The sequence below is a fragment of the Camponotus vicinus genome, unplaced genomic scaffold (genome assembly GCF_025532165.1).
Source record: "Camponotus vicinus isolate PSW18456_S1 unplaced genomic scaffold, iyCamVici1.0 SCAF_13, whole genome shotgun sequence".
NCBI lineage: Eukaryota > Metazoa > Arthropoda > Insecta > Hymenoptera > Formicidae > Camponotus > Camponotus vicinus.
Genome location: NW_028141949.1, coordinates 8,016,251 through 8,044,163, shown reverse-complemented (window position 1 = coordinate 8,044,163; position 27,913 = coordinate 8,016,251). Strand labels below are relative to the sequence as shown.

At 24.5% G+C, this 27,913-nt stretch overlaps 1 protein-coding gene and 1 pseudogene across 2 annotated transcripts in view; both read right to left on the bottom strand.

The window, feature by feature from the left end:
- Positions 1–27,913, bottom strand: part of LOC145964077 (F-box only protein 21-like) — a 365,010-nt pseudogene that overhangs the window by 66,759 nt on the left and 270,338 nt on the right. The window lies entirely within an intron of this gene.
- LOC145964197 (aminopeptidase N-like) lies at positions 401–16,933 on the bottom strand. The gene is made up of 13 exons (XM_083086668.1): positions 16,813–16,933; positions 14,522–15,053; positions 12,948–13,427; positions 11,728–11,911; positions 11,035–11,191; positions 9,748–9,835; positions 6,007–6,386; positions 4,222–4,502; positions 3,147–3,343; positions 2,722–3,018; positions 2,544–2,610; positions 2,261–2,353; positions 401–1,137 (listed from the first exon to the last, which is right to left on the bottom strand). Exons 2-13 carry the CDS (start codon positions 15,028–15,030, stop codon positions 1,000–1,002), a joined length of 2,871 nt encoding a protein of 956 aa, XP_082942794.1. The 5' UTR covers positions 15,031–15,053; positions 16,813–16,933; the 3' UTR covers positions 401–999.

Genomic DNA, 27,913 nt, shown 5'->3' with positions numbered 1-27,913 from the left:
AAATAATGTTTCGCAAAATTCTAAATAATGTTTTATACAAATAACTACTGTATAAATATCAGACTATCCTTTTCTATATTTTGTACAATATATCTTCTTTCTTACAATTATATAATTAGAATAACATTTTGATAAATGAATAAAATAAAAATAATGAAATCAAAATTCTTTTTTCTTTTTTTTAACTGTGTAAAACTAAATTTATTTGATTTTATAATTCAAATTTAACTTTTCGAAACAAATCTGACATAAGAAGATCATCTGTAAGTACTCGATTGATAAAAGGAACTTGAAGATTGAACAAAAATTGTAAGAAAATTTTATAAAAATTCGTTTGAACATTGATATCTGTAATGATTGACAGTTTTAGAAATACAAAATGAATATAGAATAAAAATATGGAAAAATTCTTGGAGGGAGATACACCATTTACAATCATAATTATATTCTTACATATTTAGCATATACATAAGAGTATTTAAATTTTATTTTTAAATGTTATATACTACACGAAAAACACAGCTTATTATCATAATTACATTAATATGATAGCGTTTATGTCATAAATAATTGTAACATATATTAGATTATAAAAATCAAAAGATGTACAATATTTAATTAATTTCAATATTAATATTTTATATTAATTTTATACATATATATACATATGTGTGTATATATATATATATATATATGTGTGTGTGTGTGTGTGTGTGTGTGTGTGTGTATAAGATCGAAATTTCAAATATCATATATTAAACATAATATTACTTTATATCTATTGACGAATAGTGTTATTTGCACTATTACATCTTTAAAAGTCTGAACGAGAAGATTTTCGAGCAACTATTCACGGTAAAATTTATATCTGGATGCGATTTAAAAGAATCCGTGAAAACACTTTATTTTTAATATTTATTATAGAAGAATAAAAGTAAAATTATTATAAAAAATTATTCATAATAAAACTTATAAAATAAATTGATTCTTCTTACATTCTTACATAATTTTCTGAAAACGATCCAAATGTCTTAAGATTTCAGACTGGCGTAATTTTTTCTTGTAAACGATTAATAAATTTATAATTATATTAAATGTCTCCTCCGGATTGTGAAAAGCTAGTGTCCCGCAATTAATCTAAAATAGTTATGTATTGATTAATAAATACATTTTCATTAATAAATAATAAATTCTTTTCATAAAACAAAAATATGATATAGTATTCCTTCTCGTTTATTGTATGATTAAAGTAAATATACAGAGTGCTCTAAAATCGCCATTCTTCCTCTTAGTGACTGAGTCAAGAACGTTTTAAGATGAAAATCTTAATACAAAATTCTTAGATCATTTCAAGACGAAGATTTTAATACAAGAATGTTGAATCTATAGTTTTTAAACGGGAAAAAATTATATTTTACCAATAACAGAATTGAGTTTTTGCGCAATAAATCATGCACAACAACATGACAAGCGAAAGAAGCATGAAAGAGAATGCCTTTTTTTATTATATATGATATTTCAATTATCATATACATTTACAAAAGCATTATCATTATATATTTTCTCGTTTCTCTACGTATTGCGGTAATACATTCTTTTTATGAATAACGTAAGAATTAAGGTCTCTCAAAAATGATTTAAATAAAAATTTGCGACATATTTCAATTTCAGCTGTCAAAATGATCGATCATTATTATTTTCATGAAAGCGTCTACTATGTTACACTGCGAGATCAATAAATTGTAATAAAATTATGCTTGACATTTATTTATTTCGCATTTCGGAATGATCGCAATGAAATACAAATTGCAACCATTTCAGTAGAAATTAAATCAATGAATTTTACTTCACTTAAACCATTTTTGAGATACTTTTTATTTTTGCATCCATTATTCTTAAAAAGAATGTGCTAATGTAATACGTACAGGAGCGAAAAACATAAAATGAGAATATTATTGTAAATTTATACTAATAATATCATAAAAACAGGGCATTCATAGGGTCATTTCTTTCACGTGTCATTTAATAGTGCGCATGAAATATCAATTCAATTCGTAAAACGTAATCGCTTCTCGTTTGAAAGATATTATGGCATAGACATTTTTGTATTAGAATTTTTGTTTTAAAATATTTCAAAGAATCTGTCATTAAAAGAAAATACGGTTTTAGAATATATGTATATGACATAAAAGCGAAAATAAAAATACTTAATAATAAGAAATAGTAGATAAATAAATATATTTGTGTTTCAAAAATTTACCTTTATTTTACCAAATTTATCACAAAATAACTGTAGGAGCAAAACATGGTCATCAATTATTTTTTTATTAAAAACATGTACAAACTCACTTATCTGGAACAAATTTCAATATTAGTTTGTTAATAATTAATGATTTAATCTTGCGTTATCATTCAATTTTTGCGAAAATCAAATGTAATATAATTTTATATTTTCAGTACAATTATAATAATCTAAGAAAGTTGTCCTAATTAGGATCTTTTATTTAAGGTTTTATATTTATAAATAAGTTTACAAAGTTTACCTGATTAAATTGTTTCACAGAATATACATGATTAATAATGTCAATTAATATTGCAACAATGTATTCTCTATAAATAAAATACATATAGTAAACTTATAATTAATATATATGATAATCTTTATGTGATACATGTATTATGAATTTATAAAAGTACAAAAAAGGATATCACATATATTACCTGGGTATCTTCTTTAAATTCCTTAATATAAAATCAAGTATTTCTTTATTATTTGCATGCCTCGCAATGATATAATGAAAATCATTAAAAACATTATTTCTTTTTCCTTTAATGTACTCATTGAATAACATTTCTGTATATTTGATAATAGCAGCAGAATCACCGGAACAAGCAAGGAATTTCGAAGTTATTGCACTAGAATTCTTAATATGTATATTCCATACTTTGTCCCAAATACTACTGCTCGCTCTCATTAAACCATTACAGAACGTCCAATCTTTCCACCAAGGCAAAAGTCTACGATATTTAGAAGAAAATTAAAAATCTGTTAGAGGAATTTAGTTCAAAGTCTTAGGAATCTCGTGTTATTCATCAAGTATGAATTAAGAAAAAAATTATGAAAATTGAAATTGTAGAAAAATTACTCGTTTGTTTCAATATTCGTAAGATATTGATGCAATTTGATTTCAGCTGTTTTCATGCAATTTAATGCACCGAGAATACATGCCCATTTAGCAGCTTCTTGTCTTAAGCAGTCAATTAAATCGTCAGTTTTCTCGTCAGGTTTTTTATCATAATCGATGTTTCGAAGAAGTCCATTCAAACTGTTCAAGATTTTCGTCTAAAAATAAAACAAAAGTATATATATTTTACTGGTTATTTCTAGAAAATTGTAATGCTTGAAGAAATAGGATATTAATAAATTTTTGCTATTTGATAAAGAAAGTGAATATAATATTATTCTAAAATTTCTCAATCTCTTTAAATCATTATAAAAAAATGCAGCGTTTGCGTATATACGTAACAAAAACTTACGCATACATAAAAATACACACACATATACACACCCATACATGTGCTTACAGATGTATTTCTAAAACAATGCAAGAAGATTCAGATAAGAAATGTGTTAATAAGAGTCAAACGCATAACAAGGTGCAAGTAAGTTATCTAAAAATCTATTTCATTATTTTAAACATTTCAATCTTCTCTTTTTGAAATCATTCTTAGCAAATCTAACATTAACATGAAAATATTGATTTGATTTTTTGGTTTTTAATAGTATTTAATTGATTTTAATAGTATCGTTATTGATTTTGATATGTCTCTATTAAGATGAAAAAGTTATTCCAAAATAATCGGACATTGAAAATAGTAAATGTAATCACAAATGAAACGAAGAACGAGATTTGAAAAACGGATTCATTATAATCATTGATACTATAAAATAACTGTTCATTCATTCAATTTTCCATACTTACGCATACATACATATACACACTCATATATACATATATATTTTGTATAAATTATTCTAAGTTACTGTTTTAAGTTACTGTTAAAATAGTTACACACATGTAAATCAGTATTAAAAGTTAGCTATTATAATTGATTAATACATGAAAAATCAATATTCTGTATGCTACAATATGTATAAAATGTAACATTTTTTATTAACAAAGAAGTAGAGAGAAAGAGAGAGAAAGAGAGAGAGTTTACCTTGATAACATTAGATTTTTCATCTTGAAATGGAAAGATGCTTGATATATCTTCGAGAGCTTTAAACATGGGATACCATGCGATATAATCTGTCTCTCGAGATAAATATTCCGTGAGTTCCAAGAATATAGAAAAATTAAGTGTGCCTGCCTTCACGAAGTAATATGCATCATCAATAATTTGAGCTCGATTGAGAACATGTATGTTTGTATATTTCGTAGATTTCAGATATGTCACAATATTTTGCCAATTCTTGAGTTCATAATTTACACGATAATATCCTGTTGTAAATGTTGCAATTGATGTATAGAAAAATATTTCTTGGATTAATAACTTCTCTTAATTAAATATATTAAGTTATTTCTAAATTTTTCTATTTTCTTATTTTATATATAATATATTATGATTTTATAGTCGATAATTAAGTATATTTTTATAAGTATATTTTATGTCTCTTGCACATTACCTATATCTTTTTACATTTATTACGAAAAGATAAATAAAATTTCTTCGTCTTATTCTTTTTGCATAATATAGGATGTGCAAATTTTTATATAAAAATAAAATAATGCAAAAATTATAAATATAATTATTATTTATGTATATTATTTATGTACATTAAATATATGATATATGTATGTATAATTTTATATTTTATGAAAACCTTTCTTAATCTCTTTTAAAATATCTCTTAATAAATAACATTGCATAATTTGATTTTTTCATGTAAATGTATAGAAAAATTGAGTTTATATTTTGTTATGTACCGACATATTATATATTTCAGAGTTTAAAAGATTATTTCTAGAAATTTTAATAAAACAGACTCCCATTTTTAAGCATAATGTAATAACAAAAAATTATTGCATTTTGAATAAAAAATATACTACCTATTCAGGGTGTCTCACATAACTTTCATACAATATTTTAATGGCGTATTTTGGATGTAAAATAGAAAGTCAGAAATCTTAACACGAAAATGTTGAAGCAACAATAATTTTTAAGTTACAAATGATCAAAGTTTGCCATGATATTGCATAGAATTTGCGCGTTCAATTACGTACAACTGCATTTATACACTGATTTTCCATTTGTTATTTATTTTTAAAGCAGTTAATAAATAAATTAATTTTTATAAGTATTTCTCTGATTAAAAAACAATAAACAGTCTTTTTTAAACAATATTTCTTAAATATGCCGAGATATCAGATTTAATTCTGTATAATTGTAATAATTAATCAATCATTTAAATTATTATATGTATAAGAATAAAATTTTAAATATTTTACTTACCACAATTATAATTTGTTAATATTACATGACCGTACTTAATACATATAAAATAATTATAATATAAAAACTTTACTGTTTTTATAATATAAAAACAGTAAAATTAGGTGCAGTAATAATCAATATCACTTAAATTGTAAAAATTAATAACAAATGACAGATCAGTAAGCGCATGTATAATTACAGAGCTGTGCGCGTCTGCGTATAAATTCCATGCGATATCATTACATTTTGATTGCTTATAATTATTAATAATTATAAGCAACCAAATTTTAATATTAAAATTTTACCTCCAGAATACATTATTAAAGTATTGTACTGAGATTGTGAAAAAAATTTTGTATATATTATAATAAATTTAAGAGAATTTCGTAAAGTTATAATGGTACGTTATTCACAAAATTTTGCGTAAGGGAAAAAATTTAAAACATTATAAACCATTATTTGTAATAAATACTTAATTCTTCAGTTATCAATCATAAAATAAATATTTACCAATTTGTTGTAAATTAATTATGTACCACTCATCTTCTTGCACATAAAAATAAAGAGATTGATTAAAATAATTTTCGTATGAGACCCACTCATCATATACATGCCAATTCTTGGATATTGTAAAATCGGGTTTTGTCTGCTTAGTTATTGTTATAGGTATCCACCAATCATATTGCAGATTTAAACTGTCGTAATTTTCTATTTCTATTCTTAAGTAAGGAATTTCATTTTTAACTTTCAATACAGGATAATGTTCCTGTTTCGTCCAAGCATCCATTATATCTCTTATAATAAAAGATTTTATATAGATTTCCTTTTCTGAATTATAGACAATTTGCATAACATCGTAGAAATCATTGAGTGTTGCAGATCTAAACATACTAAATTTAACATATTATATTGCTGACTACAATAAAGAAAGATTTCTTTTAATTTAAAAAAAAAAACATACAAATTCATTAATAAAATTGCATATGTGTATTAATATATTTAATATATTCTATGTTCTATACTATGCTTTTATATAATTTTTTATTCAGGTTTATCGTTAGCTGATGTTGTTAAGTTTATATAATATTCTAAAATAACGCGAATATGTATAAGTGAGTGTACGGTGACGTATGGAATAGAAAACATGTTAATTTATAATTTAATTTATAATAATAAAAAATTGCAAAAATTAATAAATATAAGACTCGAAATATAAAATTAACAAAACAGTTATAATGGCAATACGAGTCTAGTGTCGATGTTATAACACATTTATTTATATTACAATCAAATAAATATTGATATTAAAGCATACAAAGAGAGGATAGCGAACGTTTCGACCCTATTTTTGGGTCATCTTCAGCGCGAAAGTATATAATAAAAGATAATATAATAACAATGTGTTTTATATCGGAGTCTGTTACAAAGGTTGCTGTTTGAAGCGATAATAAATGTCTCGGTATCTCATTATCTTGACGATGCCTACGTAAAAACAAAGGACAAAAGTAAAATAAGTTAAATAAATAATGTAATTAATATGAACAAAGAAAGAAAAAGTACTAAATTAAACATGAAATTCTGAGATTGGAATGTTAATTTATTAAAAATGATCTAAATATAAACTAAACATAAAGTCAAAGAAGTAAATAAATAAGTTATAAATAAGTTAAATAAATAATATGACTAATATGAACATAGAAAGAAAAAAGTACTAAGAATTACATGAAAATTACGAGATTGAAATTATTTTAATGTCAATTTATTAAAAATGATCTAAATAAACTGAACATATAGTCAAGAAATAAAAATTAAAAGGTTAAACAGATAAGAAGTTAAAACTACGGAAATAAGACTTACTTCCAGGCATCGAAGATAATGACGCGCCGAGGAGATGAATAAAGACAACTTAACATCTCCGAAGACAAAGATCGACTCGTCTTTAACGGATAAATGTGACTTATATATAAACGGTAAAGAGAGTCAAATAATGTATAAATGTACACATACGCAAAGTCGCAGACCTATTTGTTATGATAGAAACTGTGTTAAATTTTTGGCAAGTTGTTGACAATATTTAAATAAATTTCTGGTAAACGTTCAGTATCCGTTTGCAAATTGAGACCATTTTTTTGCCTCTTGATATATAGCTCTATATCTCAACATCCTCTCTGCCAAAAAAGAGGCACAGTAATTGGTTTAATAGACAAGGTTTTCCGCTTGTCTCACCCTGTTTTCCATTATAAGAATATTAAATTGGCTATCAACATCCTTTTAAGCAATGGATACCCTTTAAATTTTATTTTCCACACATGTGTTGACCGCCTTAAGAAACACCTTTTCAAACCAAATTCCTTAGTGAATAATACCCAGGTCATAAACACAAATGATCACATTACTTATTTCACGATACCATACGTTCCTTCAATCTCCGGGCGTTTTAAACATATCGTTAAGGATTTGGATGTTCGACTCTCATATTACAGTATCAATAAAATGAAAAACTTCATCAGGGCTCATAAGGATCCTCTTCCTACTTCCAATTCTTTGAACGTCATATACAAATTGAACTGCATGGATTGCGATGCGTCCTACGTTGGACAAACTTGCAGACAACTGCATACCAGAATCAACGAACATCGCAGCCACATTAGACATAACACTAATTCTCAATCAGTCATCACGAATCACAGGGTTGGTTTTGATCATACTTTTGATTGGGATGGCGTTCAGGTTTTGGATCGAGAACCATATTTGAGTAAAAGATTGATCTCCGAAATGCTATATATCAAGAGGCAAAAAAAAAATGGTCTCAATTTGCAAACGGATACTGAACGTTTACCAGAAATTTATTTAAATATTGTCAACAACTTGCCAAAAATTTAACACAGTTTCTATCATAACAAATAGGTCTGCGACTTTGCGTATGTGTACATTTATACATTATTTGACTCTCTTTACCGTTTATATATAAGTCACATTTATCCGTTAAAGACGAGTCGATCTTTGTCTTCGGAGATGTTAAGTTGTCTTTATTCATCTCCTCGGCGCGTCATTATCTTCGATGCCTGGAAGTAAGTCTTATTTCCGTAGTTTTAACTTCTTATCTGTTTAACCTTTTAATTTTTATTTCTTGACTATATGTTCAGTTTATTCAGATCATTTTTAATAAATTGACATTAAAATAATTTCAATCTCGTAATTTTCATGTAATTCTTAGTACTTTTTTCTTTCTATGTTCATATTAGTCATATTATTTATTTAACTTATTTATAACTTATTTATTTACTTCTTTGACTTTATGTTCAGTTTATATTTAGATCATTTTTAATAAATTAACATTCCAATCTCAGAATTTCATGTTTAATTTAGTACTTTTTCTTTCTTTGTTCATATTAATTACATTATTTATTTAACTTATTTTACTTTTGTCCTTTGTTTTTACGTAGGCATCGTCAAGATAATGAGATACCGAGACATTTATTATCGCTTCAAACAGCAACCTTTGTAACAGACTCCGATATAAAACACATTGTTATTATATTATCTTTTATTATATACTTTCGCGCTGAAGATGACCCAAAAATAGGGTCGAAACGTTCGCTATCCTCTCTTTGTATGCTTTAATATCAATATTTATTTGATTGTAATATAAATAAATGTGTTATAACATCGACACTAGACTCGTATTGCCATTATAACTGTTTTAATAAAAAATTGATTTTACAATTATCATATTAGAATATAATGTAGAAATGGTAGAATTGAAATTATAGAAGAAGTTTGAAAATAGCTATTGCAAAAGAACTCTTCGTAAAAATACAAAAGTTGCAAAATATCGGAAATGCAAAACGGTGGTTCGATTTTTTTGATAACATAATTATAAATATAGTATAAAATAGAATATTTGAAGCAATTTATAAATTCTATTTATAAATCCCATTTTATTATCTGAGATCGATTAGTGGCTTTTCTCACTCATAGGAATTGTTAAATATTTTTAAAGATCGGAGGGAACATTCTTTTTTAATATGACTCGTTGAAGATAATATAAAATAAAAAAAGTATTATTTAGATAATTTAATTTTATGAAGCCTATATTATGCATTGTATGCATGTACTTTTTATGTTTTACTGTAGAACATTACTATAGTTGTTTTATACTGTGCTACTAAGTCCCATCTATACATGTTTACTTCTATTTCTATAATATATAATTATTGTATTACTCAGTAAAATCAGTAAAATACTCACTGATACTGTGTTTTATAGAATTTCTCAATTCCTTTTCTAAATATTTTGTCAGTGAGAACATGTTGCAACATGCGTAATATAACAGGACCTACAACGAAAAAGAAACAATGTATGTAAATGAATACGTTTATATTATAAAATGCAAGTGTATACTCTCTAAAAGTGAATCAGTGTATTATCACTGAAAAAAAGTGAATCAGTGTATTATCACTGAAAAACAGTAAATAGTCACTGATTACAGCAGTTATAAGTACAGCACTGTAAATCAGTGATATTTTATTGAAAGAATCAGTTAATAATTTTGACTGTTTCAATCAGTAATATTTCTCAATATTAGTAATATTTCTTTCGTTATTGTCAGTAACATTAAACTCTACAATTCATCTCTCTATCTGTTTCATATAAATTTAAAAATTTTATTTATATTTACTTAATATTTATTATATTAAAAATTTTATTTTATTTATATATATATATATTACATGCATATTGAACTTGTTATTTTAAATAGATAACGAACGAATAATTTTCATTAAGTCGCCAGACATTTATTTGTCTGACTTATAAAGATCGATTTAATATCTGAAGCCTCTCTATTGAGATTGTATCAAAAATTAAATCGAAGTAATACTTCTAATTTTAAATGTCGCTCTTTGCAAACTTTATATAATTTTTATGACTAAAATTAAATACGAGAGAGATAGCGATCGTAGCGGTAAACGAACGAACTAGCGATTACTGGTTTTACAGTAAAATTTACTGGTTTTACAGTGAATTTTATTTTAACTGACCATAAACAGTGAGATATAAGATAAAATAACAAAAAAGTAAGCGTTTCCACTGAAGATCAGTAAAATACTCACTGATTCTCAGTGAAATCTTATTTTACTGTTTAAATTAGTGATATTTTCACTGATTCACTTTTAGAGAGTATGTTATACTATAAAATATAGTGTATAAGTTTATATTAAATTTACTTCAGACTTTACTTTCACACCTAAATTTGTCAAAAGCATATCTAATTTTTCTATACAAAATAATATAGTTTTATATCCTCTTTCTTATAATTTTACATCTTTTTCTGTACAAGAAGATATAATTTTATATCTTTATTTATTATTGTCTTACATCTCTTTATTGTAACAAAATTAATATGTACGTGAATAATATGTATGTAATTGCGAGAAAGTAATTTTAATTTAACTTTCTTATTGCTTCATGACATTTACGACTTTATGACATTTATGACTTTATGGGGACATTCATTTATTATTTATTCAATCTTACCTTTTATATAATAGGAAAAAGAAAGTAGTGAATGAATTTCGAAGGGCTTCTCGATCTTTGATGAAAGAGGCTTCATAATGGAATAAATGTCTAAACGGAGAGATTCTTGTTGCGTCTGCACTACGAATAAATCTGACGTACGAAAATCCGCAAAATACTAGTAACAAGAAATTTAATAGGATCAAAGAATTTTTAAACAGAAAAATACGTTTTTCATATATGTTATATTAATTTGTTTCGTGTATATTGCTACGATTTCTATGATTTTCATTACTATTGTTTGCAATACATTGTGCTATTTGTGTAAGGAGAGCTTTTTTATATTTTAAATATAAAGAGAGCCACCAAAAAATGTACCTTTTAAATATATGTGTAATTTATTTAGATATAAGAGATTAAATATCATTGGAGTCATTTAAAAAAAACTTGATACAAGTTTTCTTTCTATATCTTATGGAAAAATGCAGTTCTGCTAAAATTATTTTATATATTTTAAATTTTGTATATTTTACATTTTTGTATATTTTATAATTAAAATATAAAAATATAAACTATTTAGATCATTGTTATTTACAGACTAATGAAATATTAAAATCTTTTTCATTGTGTGAAGAATCATTTTATATTTAATAACCTAACCATAAGCGAAATATATTATATATAAAAAAGATCATTATATATAAGAAAAAGAACCTTATCAAGAATATCTATTCCGAGCAACGTAGCAATACCCTGGTTCAACCAATAATGCGACCACCAGGACGGACTGACTGTATTATCAAACCATTGATATGCTATTTGACGTGCAATTAAACATGCCACCTCTATTTTATGCGCAAGAGAATCTATTTTTTCGTCATAGATAATAGCTGTTTCTCTGAAAATTATTTATTAATAATAAAAATATTATTTATCTCTATTTAAAATATGTAGTATAATAAAGTATTGTTCCTATAATATTATACATGTTACATTAAGTATATTTCATGAAATTAATAATAAGATACGTGTGCGAAAATTTATTATCAAACATATCTTTGTTTTGAAGATCATGTAATATAGATTTGATATTAAAAAAAAACTTAAAAATTAAATACACACAAATAATAATATTAATTCACAAAATTGTTATATAATTTGTTAAAATAAAAAAAAATCATACTCTTTTATGTATAATGGTATAAAGGTAAATTTTATCGAGGAATAAACAAATTACTTATTTTTATCTTATATTAATATGTGGGCCTACAAATTATAAAATATTCTATTTTTTTAATTATAAAATATTATATTTTTTGTGTAAAATGCTCGTAAAATATTTTTTTCCGTTCAAAATAAGATCTATTGCACAGTGAATTCACATTTATATCATAAATACATATAATGTTATTGCCTTGAAGTACTAAATATGTTCTGCTGTTTTTTTTAAGTTGCTTATAAAATACCATAAATTTTAACAACAGACTTTGAGGTAATTTTAAAATTTTATTGTTTCAGTTTAGATAGATATTGTGTGTGTAACATATATAATAAAAATCAAATAAAAACAACAAATATATATTTAAAATCATAATTTAATATCATTTGAATGAATACGTCATTCTTATATAAAATCAAACTTTATAAATGTGTACGTTATATTATAATAAAATATATTTTATGTATTATCGTATTTATTGATATCAATTTCATTATGAAATTAAATGTATATTATAATATGTATATATAAAAATAATATAATAATATGTATATATATTTTTCTCTTTTGAAAATTATAATAAAATGTATGTATATTTTTTCTCTTTTAAAAATACCTAATTATAAATGCGAAACATAAGTATTTTTTAAATAAATTATAATCTTCTATATTCTATTTATTATTATTATTTTTTTACTCTACTTATCTGTATTACCTGTAAAGAACGAAACCCCATTTTCCTATGGCATCATATCGAAGACTCGGCATGAAGACATGTTGAATTGTCGAAATCTCAAAATTCTTCAAATTATTTTCGGAATATATTGTACTCTTTTTAACAACCTCTACCGCGAATGGTTTTTGAGAAGGAATTCTATTCCATATAATTATGTCAGATGAATCATTACTCGAGTGTAAGCGATTATGAAAGGAAAGAAGAAATTTAAACCATTTCTCTGTCAATAGACAAAATGCCACTTGATAAGTGGAAATTTTGGAAGTGATATCGAAATGCGTCCATTGCATTTTGCTATTAATTAAATTAATTTTTGTTCTATAATCCATATTCGATAAGACTGTGTATTCTTTACGATGTTTTATTGAAATATTAAAAGTTGCTTTGAATTTCGGTTCGTCCCAACATGGAAATATTTGTCGAGCGCCAATTGTCTGGAAATGTGTTACGTATAACCATCTACAACATTTTAACAATAAACCTCATATGTAACGCAAAATTATTTCTATATCAATCATACATTTAATCATTGCATTAAAAACACAGGCCTGCGAAGGTCAATGACAAAAAGCGAACTAGATAAATCTGATAGATTTCTTTATGCTGATAACGAATCTGGCTGCAGAATTTCCCTAACATCAGGTTTTCGAATAATTTATTAGTTAAATAATGGTAATTTCGGCAAATTTCATGAATTTATTATGGAAGAAACTAATTTTTTGATATATTTCTGTCAATGGCATTGTATAGTACTAATCTTTCAAATCCATTTTCGATTGTAGCTACACACGATTTTTTTTCGCTACTCTGGTTTTTATAATTAACGAAATCTAAAATTTCGCAGACCTGTGAAATTAATACAAAGTGGAAAATATATTTATATAAAACTTATGAATATAATGTAATACTATAATATATAAAACATACATGTATTTTATAAATAATAGTTTAATGTATGATCTATTTTTCTATAAAGTTACATATACTTCACATAGCTTTATCATAAAATTAAAAGTTGTTTTTTTAAGAATAATATTTTAGCATACTTCATTATTATTATTATTATTATTATTATTATTATTATTATTATTATTATTATCATTATTATTATTATTATTATTATATTGTTCTTATATTATCATTATATATTGTATTAATATGTTGCTGTTACTATATATTTTTTATTATAATATATAATAATATTTTTTTATATTGTGCTACAAATATTTATGTAATGCTCAATTATATTACAAAATACTCAAGTAATAGCTCTAAAATATGTAGTTTAATAATGAATTGTATAATTATATAGTAATCTCAAAATATTTAAAATATTTAAAATTTTCTCTCTCAAATACAAACATATACATCTCATTCCATAATATCCAAATTTTACGAAAAAAAAGTATATTACGTAACAATAAATAAAAAAATATGATAAGCAGTAAAATTTGAAGAAAGTTTTAATACAAAATGAAATAGTAATCAATAGTGTTTTGTATAATGATAAAACATACATATTTTCAAAGTTTTTATGTTCACTATTTACTCACGTTTTATGTCCTGTGCTGTCTACATAAGAATTCTTAAAGATACTTTCATTATTATCATTTAAGGATCCAGTGAAATTCATAATCAAGATGTAATCTCCACTTGATATTTCTTCTTTAAAATGAAAGTTGAGAATGTGACTTTCATTGTTATATGCATTATACTGTGGAATATAACGTTTTGGTTTAATCCATGATTCTTCAAGCAATGTCTTATTTATTAAAATTGCATAATTTATTTCTATTTGCGGTTTCTGGGCGTGCAAACTTATGGTGCTTGTTGGATGATAAATATTGAGGTAAACATGGCATTTGCCAATGAAATTTGTTGTTTCTAATTCGTCATATGGCAATAACATGATGTAAATTTTATAATGAAATGGTATTATATAATCCGGTAGAAATGGATTTGTCAAATTCGTATAATTCTCCTCGGAAAAAGATGCTGTCGCACTGATGAATATTAATATAATATATAATAATGTGATAAACAACAATTTGAAGCATATCATATCGAGTCTCTCGTTCCAGATATCTATAGAGAAAAGAATAGTTTTTTTCTTTAGTACTAAAAGCATATTATAATAAAATCAGAATTCTTCATTTTCTCTTGTGTGTTATTTTACTAATTTAAATTTGATAACACTCATAATGTAACACTCATAATATTATGTTTCTCTTACATACGAATTACGAAATACATTCCAATAATTAGGATATTTTAAGTGTGATTCTCTTACTAGAAATGTTTCGTTATATTTTTTAATTGATAATTAACCGTCAAAGAGTTTAAATTTTTGCGCATAATTTAACATTTTAAAATTTATCTTTTATTAATAAAAAAATCACATTACAAAACATTTTATTTTATTAAATTATTCTGTTTTTGAGCAAATAAAAATGTTGGTCGAACTTATATTCATGGATAGAAAAAAGATTTAACTATGTTTTATCATATTTTAAAACATTTAAAACAAAAATCTTAAACTAATGTAGTTCATAAATTATTATTATATTATTATTATTATTATTATTATTAATCATTATTATTATAATTTTATTATAATATTATTATTATTATATTATTATTATATTATTATTATATTATTATTATAACATTATTACTATAATTCATTAATTGAAATCTTTTTGTTCCTTTCATTTCATTTTCAATCTGATATTTTAATATTTAAGCAGTCAAATTTCTCTCTTTTGAAAATTTTTAATCTATAGTTTTGTCGAAAGCAAAAAAGCTCTTCTATTAATCTTTTAAATGAGATACTTTATTTGTTTATTATTTAATTTATAGGTACAAAATATACACGTAAACTCAATTCTGATATAAATTAAATTTATTGAAATATTCTAATATCCATAACCTTGAGGAAATTGAAATTGAAAATAGGAATAAAATTTGAATTCTGACCAATATTTATAATAAAATATTTCAGTATTTTGAACAAGGGATCATGTAGTATAAGATTTGCCTGCCCGTTGTATTTAATATTGACATGTTTTCGAAGTCATGTAATTGTTGACATATTTTCAAAGTCATATAATTTAAACTTAAACTTCTTTCACTTATGTGTAACTGACATTACTTATCTTGTATTATATCCATGTTCGATCGTTATTACTTATATTTATAGCATATTTTATTGATATTATATATATAGAGTATTTATTATTAAAAATTTTTTGAAGACAAATTTAGTCCATCTCTTTCTTTAAATGTCGCCTTATAAACTAGATTCAAATAAAATATCATGTACAAACTAGTAACTAGCGATTATTTTGTTCATATGTTAATACAATTTATTAACAAAAAAGTTAATATTTGCAAAGCACTATATAATTTAAAGTTTATACTTTATATATAATAGTTATACATTTAACATAATGTTAGAAAAATTTATGTATATAATCTATTTTATTTGTTATATTGTCTTATATAAAAAATTAAGTAAATTTCACTAAATAATTGCTAACATTATGAAATGTCTTTCTTTTTTTTCTTTAATATATATAAAATATATCATGATTTTAATTCCTAAAAAAAATTTTTTTTATCGTAAATTTTAGATTTGAAATTATTTAAATTCAAAGTTAGTACAAAATGTTACATTTTTGAAGTTATTCACATTTTATTAATAATTTCATTAATGTTGAAAATGATAAGTTGTAGAAAAGAAGATCGTACTCGTCAAACTTGCTTTTTAACTAATTTAAATTGTATTTTGTATATACATTTTGCATTTTTATAAGTGTATAAATACTTTTCTGCAGTAACTTACCTTATTATATTGAAATTGTAGTAGATTAAGATATAATTACTTGTTGAAAGTAATTGCAATTAGCACAGTATTATCACAATTTGTCAATGCCTTCCATTCTTACCATTACATCTTACCATTTCTAAAGTTCGTTGGAAACTAACGAACTCGATACATTATAGCTGGTACATTATAGCTGATGTCATGTAAACAAACCATAAAGTCATGTATGATTGTTTCCTAAGTTTCTTAATATCATCAAGATTCGATGTATAATCAAATAAAGCATGTTTCAAATTTAACGTAATTTTTATTAATTTTGAGTTATTAACGTAATTTTTCATAACAAAAGTAAATCAAGAAACTGTATGATAGATAGATCTTATTAATCTTATTAACTAAGTACAGTATAGTTAGCAATATCAAAAATTACTTTTAAACTTTATAAATAATATTTCGCAAAATTCTAAATAATGTTTCATGCAAAATAATTATAGTATACAAATTACACTATAACCTTTTCTATTTTGTACAATATATTTTCTTTCTCACAATTATTATACTGTACAATATATTTTACACAATTATTATACTGTACAATATATTTTATATATTGTACAATATATTTTCTTTCTCACAATTATTATACTCACAATTATTATTATATAATTACAATAACATTATGATCAATAAATAAAATAAAAATAATGAAACCAAAATTCTTCTTTCTTTTGTAAAATTAGATTTATTTGATTCTGTAATTCAAATTTAACTTTTGGAAACAAATCTGACATAAGAAGATTATCTGAAAGTACTCGATTAAAAGAAACTTAAAGGTTGAGAAAAACTTGTAAGAAAATTTGATAAAAATACTGGGGAGAAAATAAAAACTCGTATGAGCATTGATATCTGTAATGATTGACAGTTTTAGAAATATAAAATGAATATAGAATAAATATAAAAAAATTCTTCAAGAGATACACTAATTACAATTACAATTACATTCTTACATATTAGTCCAGCATATACATAAGACTATTTAAATTTTATTTTTAAATGTTATGTGTTAGGTACACGAAAAATATTATTATAATTTTATATTTAAAAATTGAGAAATATTGAAATAACAAAAATATGATATAGCGTATATATGTCATAAATTATTGTAACATGTAATAGAATTTATAAAAATCAAAAGATGTACAATATTTAATTAATTTTGATATTTTATTACTTTATATTGTATAAAATTATTAAGAACACAGTGATATATGTGTATGCATTTAATATTACATAATCTTTATAGAACATTATTATATCTTATAATTTATATATAGTATATTATATATATATATATATATATATATATATATATATATATATATATAATATACAATATGCACAATATATAATGCGCACACACGCAAATGTGTGTGTATGTGTATGTGCTATAAAAGTTGTATTTGTACTAAAAAAGTTAAAGCTCACATTTAATTTGAAAGACTCTATGTCAATGTCAACATACAGTTGACAAAGTTATGAATTGTGTTCTGTTGTGTTATATTTGCATAAAATTATAAAGTATATGTGTTGTTTGTGTTCATTATTAGAAGATTATAATTACAACAATGATATTAAAAAATAGTACAACATTTCAAATTTCTTACATATTAAGCATAATGTGGCTTTACATCTATAGACGAATAGTGTTATTTGCACTATTATATCTTTAGAAGTCTGAATGAATAATTTTTTCAAATAACTTTTTACGATAAAATTTATATCTAAATGCTATTTAAAAGAATTCGTGAACGAACATCTATACAGGGTGACCCATTTTAACTTAGGCAGCCAAATAACTCGAAAAATAAGCAAGATAGAGAAAAATGTTTTAGACAAAAGTTGTATGGTTTCGAGGGGGCCATAAGATGGTATCATTGGTTTGACCTTGAAGAGTCATTTGAAGGTCACGTGAAGGTCACTTCAATTTTTTTAAATGGAATACCCTATATATTTTTGTACATTCTTGTAGCTTATTTCGAGAGCTTTCCAAAACACTATAATTAAGTACCTTTCCGTTAAGTACTTTTTGAGTTATGATGCTTGAAATAATTTCTTAATTTTACATAAACCGTAAAATATCTTGTAAAATATTCATTTTTCGATTATCTTACCTTAATACTTTTATGTACAAAATAATGAGAGGAATCAATTGGTGTAAAGAAAACACATAGTTGTTTTTAAGAAAAAATATGGAATTGTTAATTGCAAATTACATATTTTTTCTTCGAAACAACTATGTGTTTTCTTTACACCAATTGATTCCTCTCATTATTTTGTACATAAAACTATTAAGGTAAGGTAATCGAAAAATGAATATTTTACAAGATATTTTACGGTTTATGTAAAATTAAGAAATTATTTCAAGCCTCATAACTCAAAAAGTACTTAACGAAAATGTACTTAATTATAGTGTTTTGGAAAGCTCTCGAGATGAGCTACAAGAATGTACAAAAATATATAGGATGTTCCATTTAAAAAAATTGAAGTGACCTTCACGTGACCTTCAAATGACTCTTCAAGGTCAAACCAATGATACCATCTTATGGCCCCCTCGAAACCATACAACTTTTGTCTAAAACATTTTTCTCTATCTTGCTTATTTTTCGAGTTATTTGGCTGCCTAAGTTAAAATGGGTCACCCTGTATATATTTATACTCGTAGCTAGTAAGTTTCATACACATCGAGAGGAAATCATATCGTTACTTCCCTTACATTTACATCAATCGTTCATATAACTTATGTCGCCTATTTTTTACTTATATTATATGTCTTATTTACCTAGTCCATACCTCGTAGTAATACTGTGACGTTAGTGTATGTACGTGTATATACCTGTGTATACAACGCAATGTGCACAAAGACGGAGGCTCTGACTATTCTCTTTAGATTCTTCTTCGTCTCACTTAACAATATAACAGAGACATAGCCGCAAAACAATTAAAATTGCCTAATATAGAGGATGAGTGATTTAAATTGAGACACTGGAATATCTTAAGAAAACACATAATTGCATTTAAAAAAAGAGTGTAGTTGCACATTGCAAATTGCACAGTTTTTGAAAAACAATTCTGTTTTCTTTACACCAATTGATTCATCTCATTATTCTGCGCATAAAAGTATTAAGATACAGTTACTAAAAAGAGAATAGCTTACGAGATACTTTATATTGTCAAAATGTGCAAAAATAAACTATATAATATCTTGTAAACTATTGATTTTTCGATAACTATATTAATACTTGATAACTATCTTAATACTTATATGCAGAATAACTAGAAGAATATCATATTAATTAAAAAAATAAAATTCTATTTTAATAAATGGCGATGACCTTATGGGATCTTGAAAAATCAACTTTTTAAAAAATTGATTTTAACATTATTTGTTCTCCTTTAAACGATACAATTTTCGTCTAAAACATTTTTATAAGGGATGCAGCACAAAAATCATCAGCATAAAATATATTTTGTAGGAAAGTGCACGATAAACACAAAGAAGACATATGTAATGTAGGAATTGTTTATCGCAAGTAAAGATGGAGCGATATAATCATAAAACAGATTTCGATCGAAAAATTTTTGAAATTGTTATTTTTGGTACTTCTCTCTTGTATAACGTACATTTTGAGGTTGCTCCCGGTGTAAAGAGTAGCATACCGAAATTGAAACTAGTATATATTGTAAGAACATAATTAGCACTAAATTATAGTGTAAAGAAATTTTCGAAATCATTATTATTTTTGGTACTTCTCTCTTGTATGACGTACATTTTGAGATTGTTTCCGATGTAAAAAATAGCGAACCAAAATTGAAACTAGTATATATCGTAAGCACATAATTAGCACTAAATTATAGTGTAAAGAAATTTTCGAAATCGTTATTATTTTTGGTACTTCTCTCTTGTATGACGTACATTTTGAGGTTGTTTCCGGTGTAAAGAGTAACGTATAGAAATTTAAACTAGTGTATATTGTAAGCACATAATTAGCACTAAATTATAGTATAAGTGCTTTCTTTTTATTATTCTTTTATCATTATTTTTTTTAATGGGCATTCTAACTTTTTTAAACGTAAGCATAAATATAATTTCTCGCTAAACGGCTAGAGCAATAAAATCAGGATTAGAGCAATAAATTAGCACATAAAGAGCACTAAATATTTTGTACGTTTTATGTCATTGTGCCCATGTTGGCATGCTAGCTTAATAGACGTAGAAAATTGATGTCACGCAATTAATCTAAAATAATTATATATTGATGAATAAGTATGTTATCATTAATAAATAATAAATTCTTTTTTCATAAAACAAAAATATAAGCAGTAATGTTTCCGATTTATTGCATGATTAAAATAAATATACAGTCTTAAAATCTATTTTCTCTTAATAGCAGATTTTTTAGAACATTTCAAGATGAAAATCTTAATAAAAAATATCACGGCTGTAATCGCTTCCGTTTAAAAACTATATCATTATATTATATCATTGACATTTTTATATTAGGATTTTCGCGTCTTGAAATATTCTAAAGAATTTACCATTATGAGAAAGTACAGTTTTAGGACACATACATATACAGGGTATTCGGTGATAATAGCTTAACCTTTCGTGTAAAGCGGAGTAAACTGAGTAGAAAAGTCGTTTAAAATCGTTTTTTGCGATATTCGCAATAATTAATGAGAAATTAACTAAAAGAGATTAGTCAATCCGTTAATAGCGCGCGGCAAATTTCAAAATGGTATAGGACTTTTTAATTCAATTTAGTAAGATAATAAGATCTATTTGTATATTTGCGGTGGAATATATATTTTAGACACCCTGTATATATGACATAAAAGCAAAAATAAGAATATTTAATAATAGGAAGTATTATTAAATAAATATGTAAATAAATATATAAATAGATAAATAAAGATATTTACTTTCAAGAATTTTATCTTTAATATTTTATCAAATTTATCAAAAAATATCTCTTGGACTGAAGTATGTTCAGTAGTTTCTCCTTTAGTAAAAACAAACTTTTTTTATCTGAAACAAATTTCAGTATTCTTTTGTTAATGATTAATAATTTAATCTTGCGTGTTATCTTTGCAAAAATCAAATGTAATATAATTTTGTATTTTTAGTATAATTATTAGTCCAAAAAAATTATTCTGATTAAGATTTTTGCAATATTTATAAATAAATTTAACAATTAGTAAATCACTTAATATTTATTATAATACTGATAAGCTGTAATACATTATTCAAGCAAAATTATCTGATTAAGTTGTTCCTCAGAATATACATGATTAATAATATCAATTAATATTACAACAATGTATTCTCTATAAATAAAATATAATAAACTTATAATTAATATACATATACATATATATATATATATATATATATATATATATATATATATGTATATATATATATATATATACAGGGTGTCCCATTTTAACTTGGACAGTAAAATATCTCAAAAACTAAGCCCAGCAAACAAAAATGTTTCAGACAAAAGTTGTATGGTTTCGAGGGGGCCATAAGATGGTACCATTTGTTTGACCTTGAAGAGTTATTTGAAGGTCACATGAAGGTCACCTTCAATTTCTTAAATGGAACCTACTATTTGTCATTACATATTCTTGTAGCTTATCTCGAGAGCTTTCCAAAACACTATAATTAAGTACCTTTTCGTTAAGTACTTTTTGAGTTATGAGGCTTGAAATAATTTCTTAATTTTACATAAACCGTAAAATATCTTGTAAAATATTCATTTTTCGATTATCTTACCTTAATACTTTTATGTACAAAATAATGAGAGGAATCAATTGGTGTAAAGAAAACACATAGTTGTTTTTAAGAAAAAATATGGAATTGTTAATTGCAAATTACATATTTTTTCTTAAAAACAACTATGTGTTTTCTTTACACCAGTTGATTCCTCTCATTATTTTGTACGTAAAAGTATTAAGGTAAGATAACCGAAAAATGAATATTTTACAAGATATTTTATGGTTTATGTAAAATTAAGAAATTATTTCAAGCCTCATAACTCAAAAAGTACTTAACGAAAAGGTACTTAATTACAGTGTTTTGGAAAGCTCTCGAGATAAGCTACAAGAATATGCAATGACAAATAGTAGGTTCCATTTAAGAAATTGAAGGTGACCTTCATGTGACCTTCAAATAACTCTTCAAGGTTAAACCAATAATACCATCTTATGGCCCCCTCGAAACCAAACAACTTTTGTCTGAAACATTTTTCTCTCCCGGGCTTGGTTTTCGAGTTATTCTCCATTAAAGGTTAAAATGGTCCACCCTGTATATATAGCATTTTTATTATTAAAAATTTTATGAAAACAAGTTAGTCACAACTAGTTTAGTCCATCTCTTTCTTTAAATATCGCCTTATAAACTATCAGATTCAAATAAAAAATCAAGTACAGATTAATATCTAGCGATTGTTTTCTTCATGTTTTAACATATTTTTATTAACAAGAAAAATTAATATTTGTCAAGTATTTTATAATTTATTGTTTATAATTTATAATAACACGCATTACATTTAACATAATTTTCGGAAACATATAGATGTATAGATTCTATTTTGTTTGTCATATTGTAACTTATAGAAGATAAAGTTTCACTAAATAATTGCCAATATTATGAAATGTCTTTCTTTTTTCCTTTTTAATATATATAAAATATATTATAATTTTAACTCATGAAAAAAGTTTTTTTATGAATTTTAGATTTAAAATTATTTAAATTCAAAATTAATACAAAATGTTGCATTTTTTGAAGTCATCCACATTTTATTAATAATTTCATTTGTTCGAGATTCGTCGAGCATTGGAAAAAAAATTAACACTCATAAATGTAATTATACTCGATTGAAAAGAGAGTCGAGGGCCCGATCTTTAATTCGGCGCCCCTGGCAGCCGATAGCGAAAGATCTCTTTGTCACTGCAAATCCGAAAACAACGCTCGCCCTTCTCGAAAGATCTAATAATAACAAGACACGTTAGATCGTCAAATTTTAAACGGTATCTCAGTAACTGTCGAGTGCTTGAAAAATCTGGATCTTTCGAGAAGGGCTTGAGTATAAATTGACGCGATCGGAGAGCGCTAGGCCTTTTGTCGAAAAGTCCCCGACGCGCTCATTTAGCTCTCCGAATTTGAAAAAACGTGCTTTCCGTTGCTCGCGGAATTAATCAATTCTCTCCGTTGCTTGCGGATTAAAGAACTCAGCTCGAATTTTCGATCCTTTTTGTTTCATTAGTAATTAAGACTGTAAATATATTAAAACTTTATATTTGTGAGATAGAATAAAGAACTTGTACATAGTATTACTTATATCGAGACTTATCGTTCTGTATTCTCTCGTGCCGCGCTCGCTTCCCAGCCTATCTCGCGCTTTCGCTCAAACACATTAATTCATTGAAAAAGATGAATTGTAGAAGAAAAATTGTGTCCGTCAAACTCTTGCTTCTTATACTAATTTAAATTATATTTTCTATATACATTTTGCATTTTCATAGGTGTATAAATGCTTTTTGTTCAGTAACTTACCTTATTATATTGAAATTGTGATAGATTAAGATATAGTTATTTGTTGAAAATAATAGCACAGTATTATCACAAGCTGTTAACGTTCTCCAAATATACAAGTCCCGAAACTAACACTTGATATTTTAAAGGCAGATTCTCTGGCCAATTTAAAAACGATTTTTCCTCAGCGAAAATGTCGCGGCACTAATAGTTTTCGAGTTATAAACGATTGAAAATAAAAGGTTTTTCGCAAACTAAGGCTTATGGGAATAAAATATTAATAAAGTCACATTCTTTAGTTAATTTTAGGTACAGTTTACTTTAATAGAATTTTAATTTAAGGCTTAGTTAGAAAGATACATGATGACAAAAATTGGGAATATGCAAAAAATAGTGATCTCCCTCGACATTTTCGCTGAGGAAAAATCGTTTTTAAATTGGCCAGAGAATCTGCTTTTAAAATATCAAACGTTAGTTTCGGAACACCCTGTATGCATACTCGCGATCTTACCATTCCTAAAGATCATTGGAAACTAACAAACTCGATAACTGGTACGTTATAGCCAATGTCATGTAAATAAATCATAATGTCATGTATGACTGTTTCCTTAGTATATAAATATAATCAAGATTTGATGTATAATCAAATAGATACATAGTATTTTTAAATTTAACGTAATTTTTCTCGTAACATGAGTCTAAGCAATCAAGAAATTGTATAATATATTTTAATCCCCTTTTCTTAGAAAAGTATTTAGGTCTTTACAGTATTTGAAAGAGAATTATTTCGAAAATTATTATAAAAATCTTTAAGACCAATAATTTTTTATTTATTTTTACATATTTTTGTAAACTAAAAAGAAAATACGTATAGTATAAAAAAAGTACGTATTCATATTCTATAATAATAATAATATAATTATATAATATAATAACTAAAATAATAGACCAGTTAAAATGCACAAATGGCATACTTATAATTCGTGCTTTGTACTCTGTCTAGTTATTCAATAAAAGTATTGTAAAAGTACCTTATGACATTCATTTGTTTATTCATTTTTTCCTCGAATTTAATATTTTTTCAAGCGACGCGGTAGCATCGCAATGTCAAGTACATAAAAGAAATAAATCCGTTGGGAGTCACTGCTTTCGATACGTCGAAACGCTTCCAAGTAGCTTATTTGGATTTTATTAAGTCAAATAAACTTTCGATTAAAATATCTCAGGAAATAAAGCCGTAATGAAAAATCTAATAACACTTTTTAATACAATGTTGATGCATGGTTTCGATTGCGATCAGTTTAAATAAAATTGGTACAGAATCAATTCTGATGTATGATAATCATATATTAGAATTGTGATAATTTTTTGTTTGAATTTTTCAATTTTTAGACTTTCGTATGTATGTATGTACATATGCAAAGCGATTTTGTTCCTAATGACATATTCGCAACGTTCACGATTGCGATGACTATTATTATGACTATATATCATAGATAAATCTTAATAATCGACAAATCAAATACCAGTATAATATAGTTAGTAATATCAAAAATTACTTTTGAACTTTATAAATAATATTTCGCAAAATTCTAAATGTTTCATGTAAAATAATTATAGTATAAAAATTACACTATAATCTGTTCTATTTTGTACAATATATTTTCTTTCTCACAAATAATTGTATAATTATAATAATATTGTGATAAATGAATAAAATAAGAATAATGAAATCAAAATTCTTCTTTCTTTTTTTAACTTTGTAAAACTAAATTTATTTGATTCTATAATTCAAATTTAACTTTTCGAAACAAATCTGACATAAGAAGATCTAAAAGTACTTGATTGACATAAAAGGAATTTGAAGGTTGAAAAAAACTTCTAAGAAAATTTAATAAAAACACTTGTGAGAAAATTTGATAAAAACTCGTATGAACATTGTTATTTGTAATGATTGACAATTTTAGAAATACAAAATGAATATAGAAAAATTCTTTCAGAGAGGGGTACACTAATTACAATCATAATTACATTCTTACATATTAAGCATACACATAAGAATATTTAAATCTTTTTTTTTAAATAATATGTACTCGGTACACGAAAAATACAACTTATTATAATTTCGATCATATGACAGCGTTTATATCATAAATAATTGTAATACATATATATTAAATTATAAAAATCAAAAGATGTACAATATTTAATTAATTTTAATATTAATATTTTATATTATTATTTAACATTAATTTTATACATATATATATATATATATATATATATATATATATATATATATATACATATATATACATATATATATATATACATGTATATATATATATATATATATATGTAAGACCGAAATTTCAAATATCATATATTAAGCATAATATTACTTTATATTGATGAATAATGTTGCACTATTATATTTTTAAAAGTCTACGAGTAGTTTTTTCGAGCAACTATTCACGATAAAATTTATATTTGGATACAATTTAAAAGAATCCGTGAAAATACTTTATTTGTAATATTTATACAAGAATAAAAATAAAATTATTATAAAAATTATTCATAATGAAACTTATAAAAGGAATTGATTCTTCATATTCTTACATAATTTTCTGAAAACGGCTTAAATGTTTTAAGATTTCGAACTTACGTAATTCTATCTTATAATCGATTAATAAATTTATTATTATATTGAATGTTTCCTTCAGATTGTAAGTAGTTAGTGTCACGCAATTAATCTAAAATATTTATGATTAATAAATACATTTTCATTAATAAATAATAAATTCTTTTCATAAAACAAAAATACAATACAGTATTGTTTCTGGTTTATTGCATTGATTAAAGTAAATATACAGAGTGCCATGAAACCGTCATTCTTCCTCTTAGTGATTCAAAAACATTTTAAGATGAAAATCTTAATACAAAATTCTTAGAACATTTCAAGACGAAGATCTTAATATAAGAATGTTGAAGCTATAATAGTTTTTAAACGAGAAGAAATTATATTTTACGAATAGCAGTTGTGTCAGATTTTGCGCAATCACTCAGACACAACAACAAAAAGTGAAAGAAGCATGAAAGGGACTTTTTTATTATATATGATATTTCAATTATCACATACATTTACAAAAGCATTGTCATTATATATTTTTTCGCTTCTCTACGTATTGCGTTAATACATTCTTTTTATGAATAACGTAAGAATTAAAAGTCTCTCAAAAATGATTTAAACAAAAATTTGCGACATATTTCAACTTTAGCTGTCGAAATGATCGATTATTATTATTTCCATGAAAACGTCTACTATGTTACACTGCGAGATCAATAAATTGTAATAAAATTATGTTTGACATTTATTTATTTTGCATTTCGGAAAATGATTGCAATGAAATACAAATTGCAACCATTTCAGTAGAAATTAAATCAATGAATTTTCACTTAAACCATTTTTGAGATGCTTTTTATTTTTGCATCCATTATTTCTAAGAAGAATGGGCTATT

Bases quoted from the DNA above. Each gene is read 5' to 3' on its own strand.
- LOC145964197 (XM_083086668.1), bottom strand. From the start codon at position 15,030: ATGATATGCTTCAAATTGTTGTTTATCACATTATTATATATTATATTA. The intron at 4,503-6,006 runs GTAAATATTTAT...CATTTACAACAG, and splicing joins AATTAATTTACAACAAATTG to GATATTATCGTGTAAATTAT. The intron at 2,354-2,543 runs GTAAACTTTGTA...AATTTGTTCCAG, and splicing joins CTGTGAAACAATTTAATCAG to ATAAGTGAGTTTGTACATGT.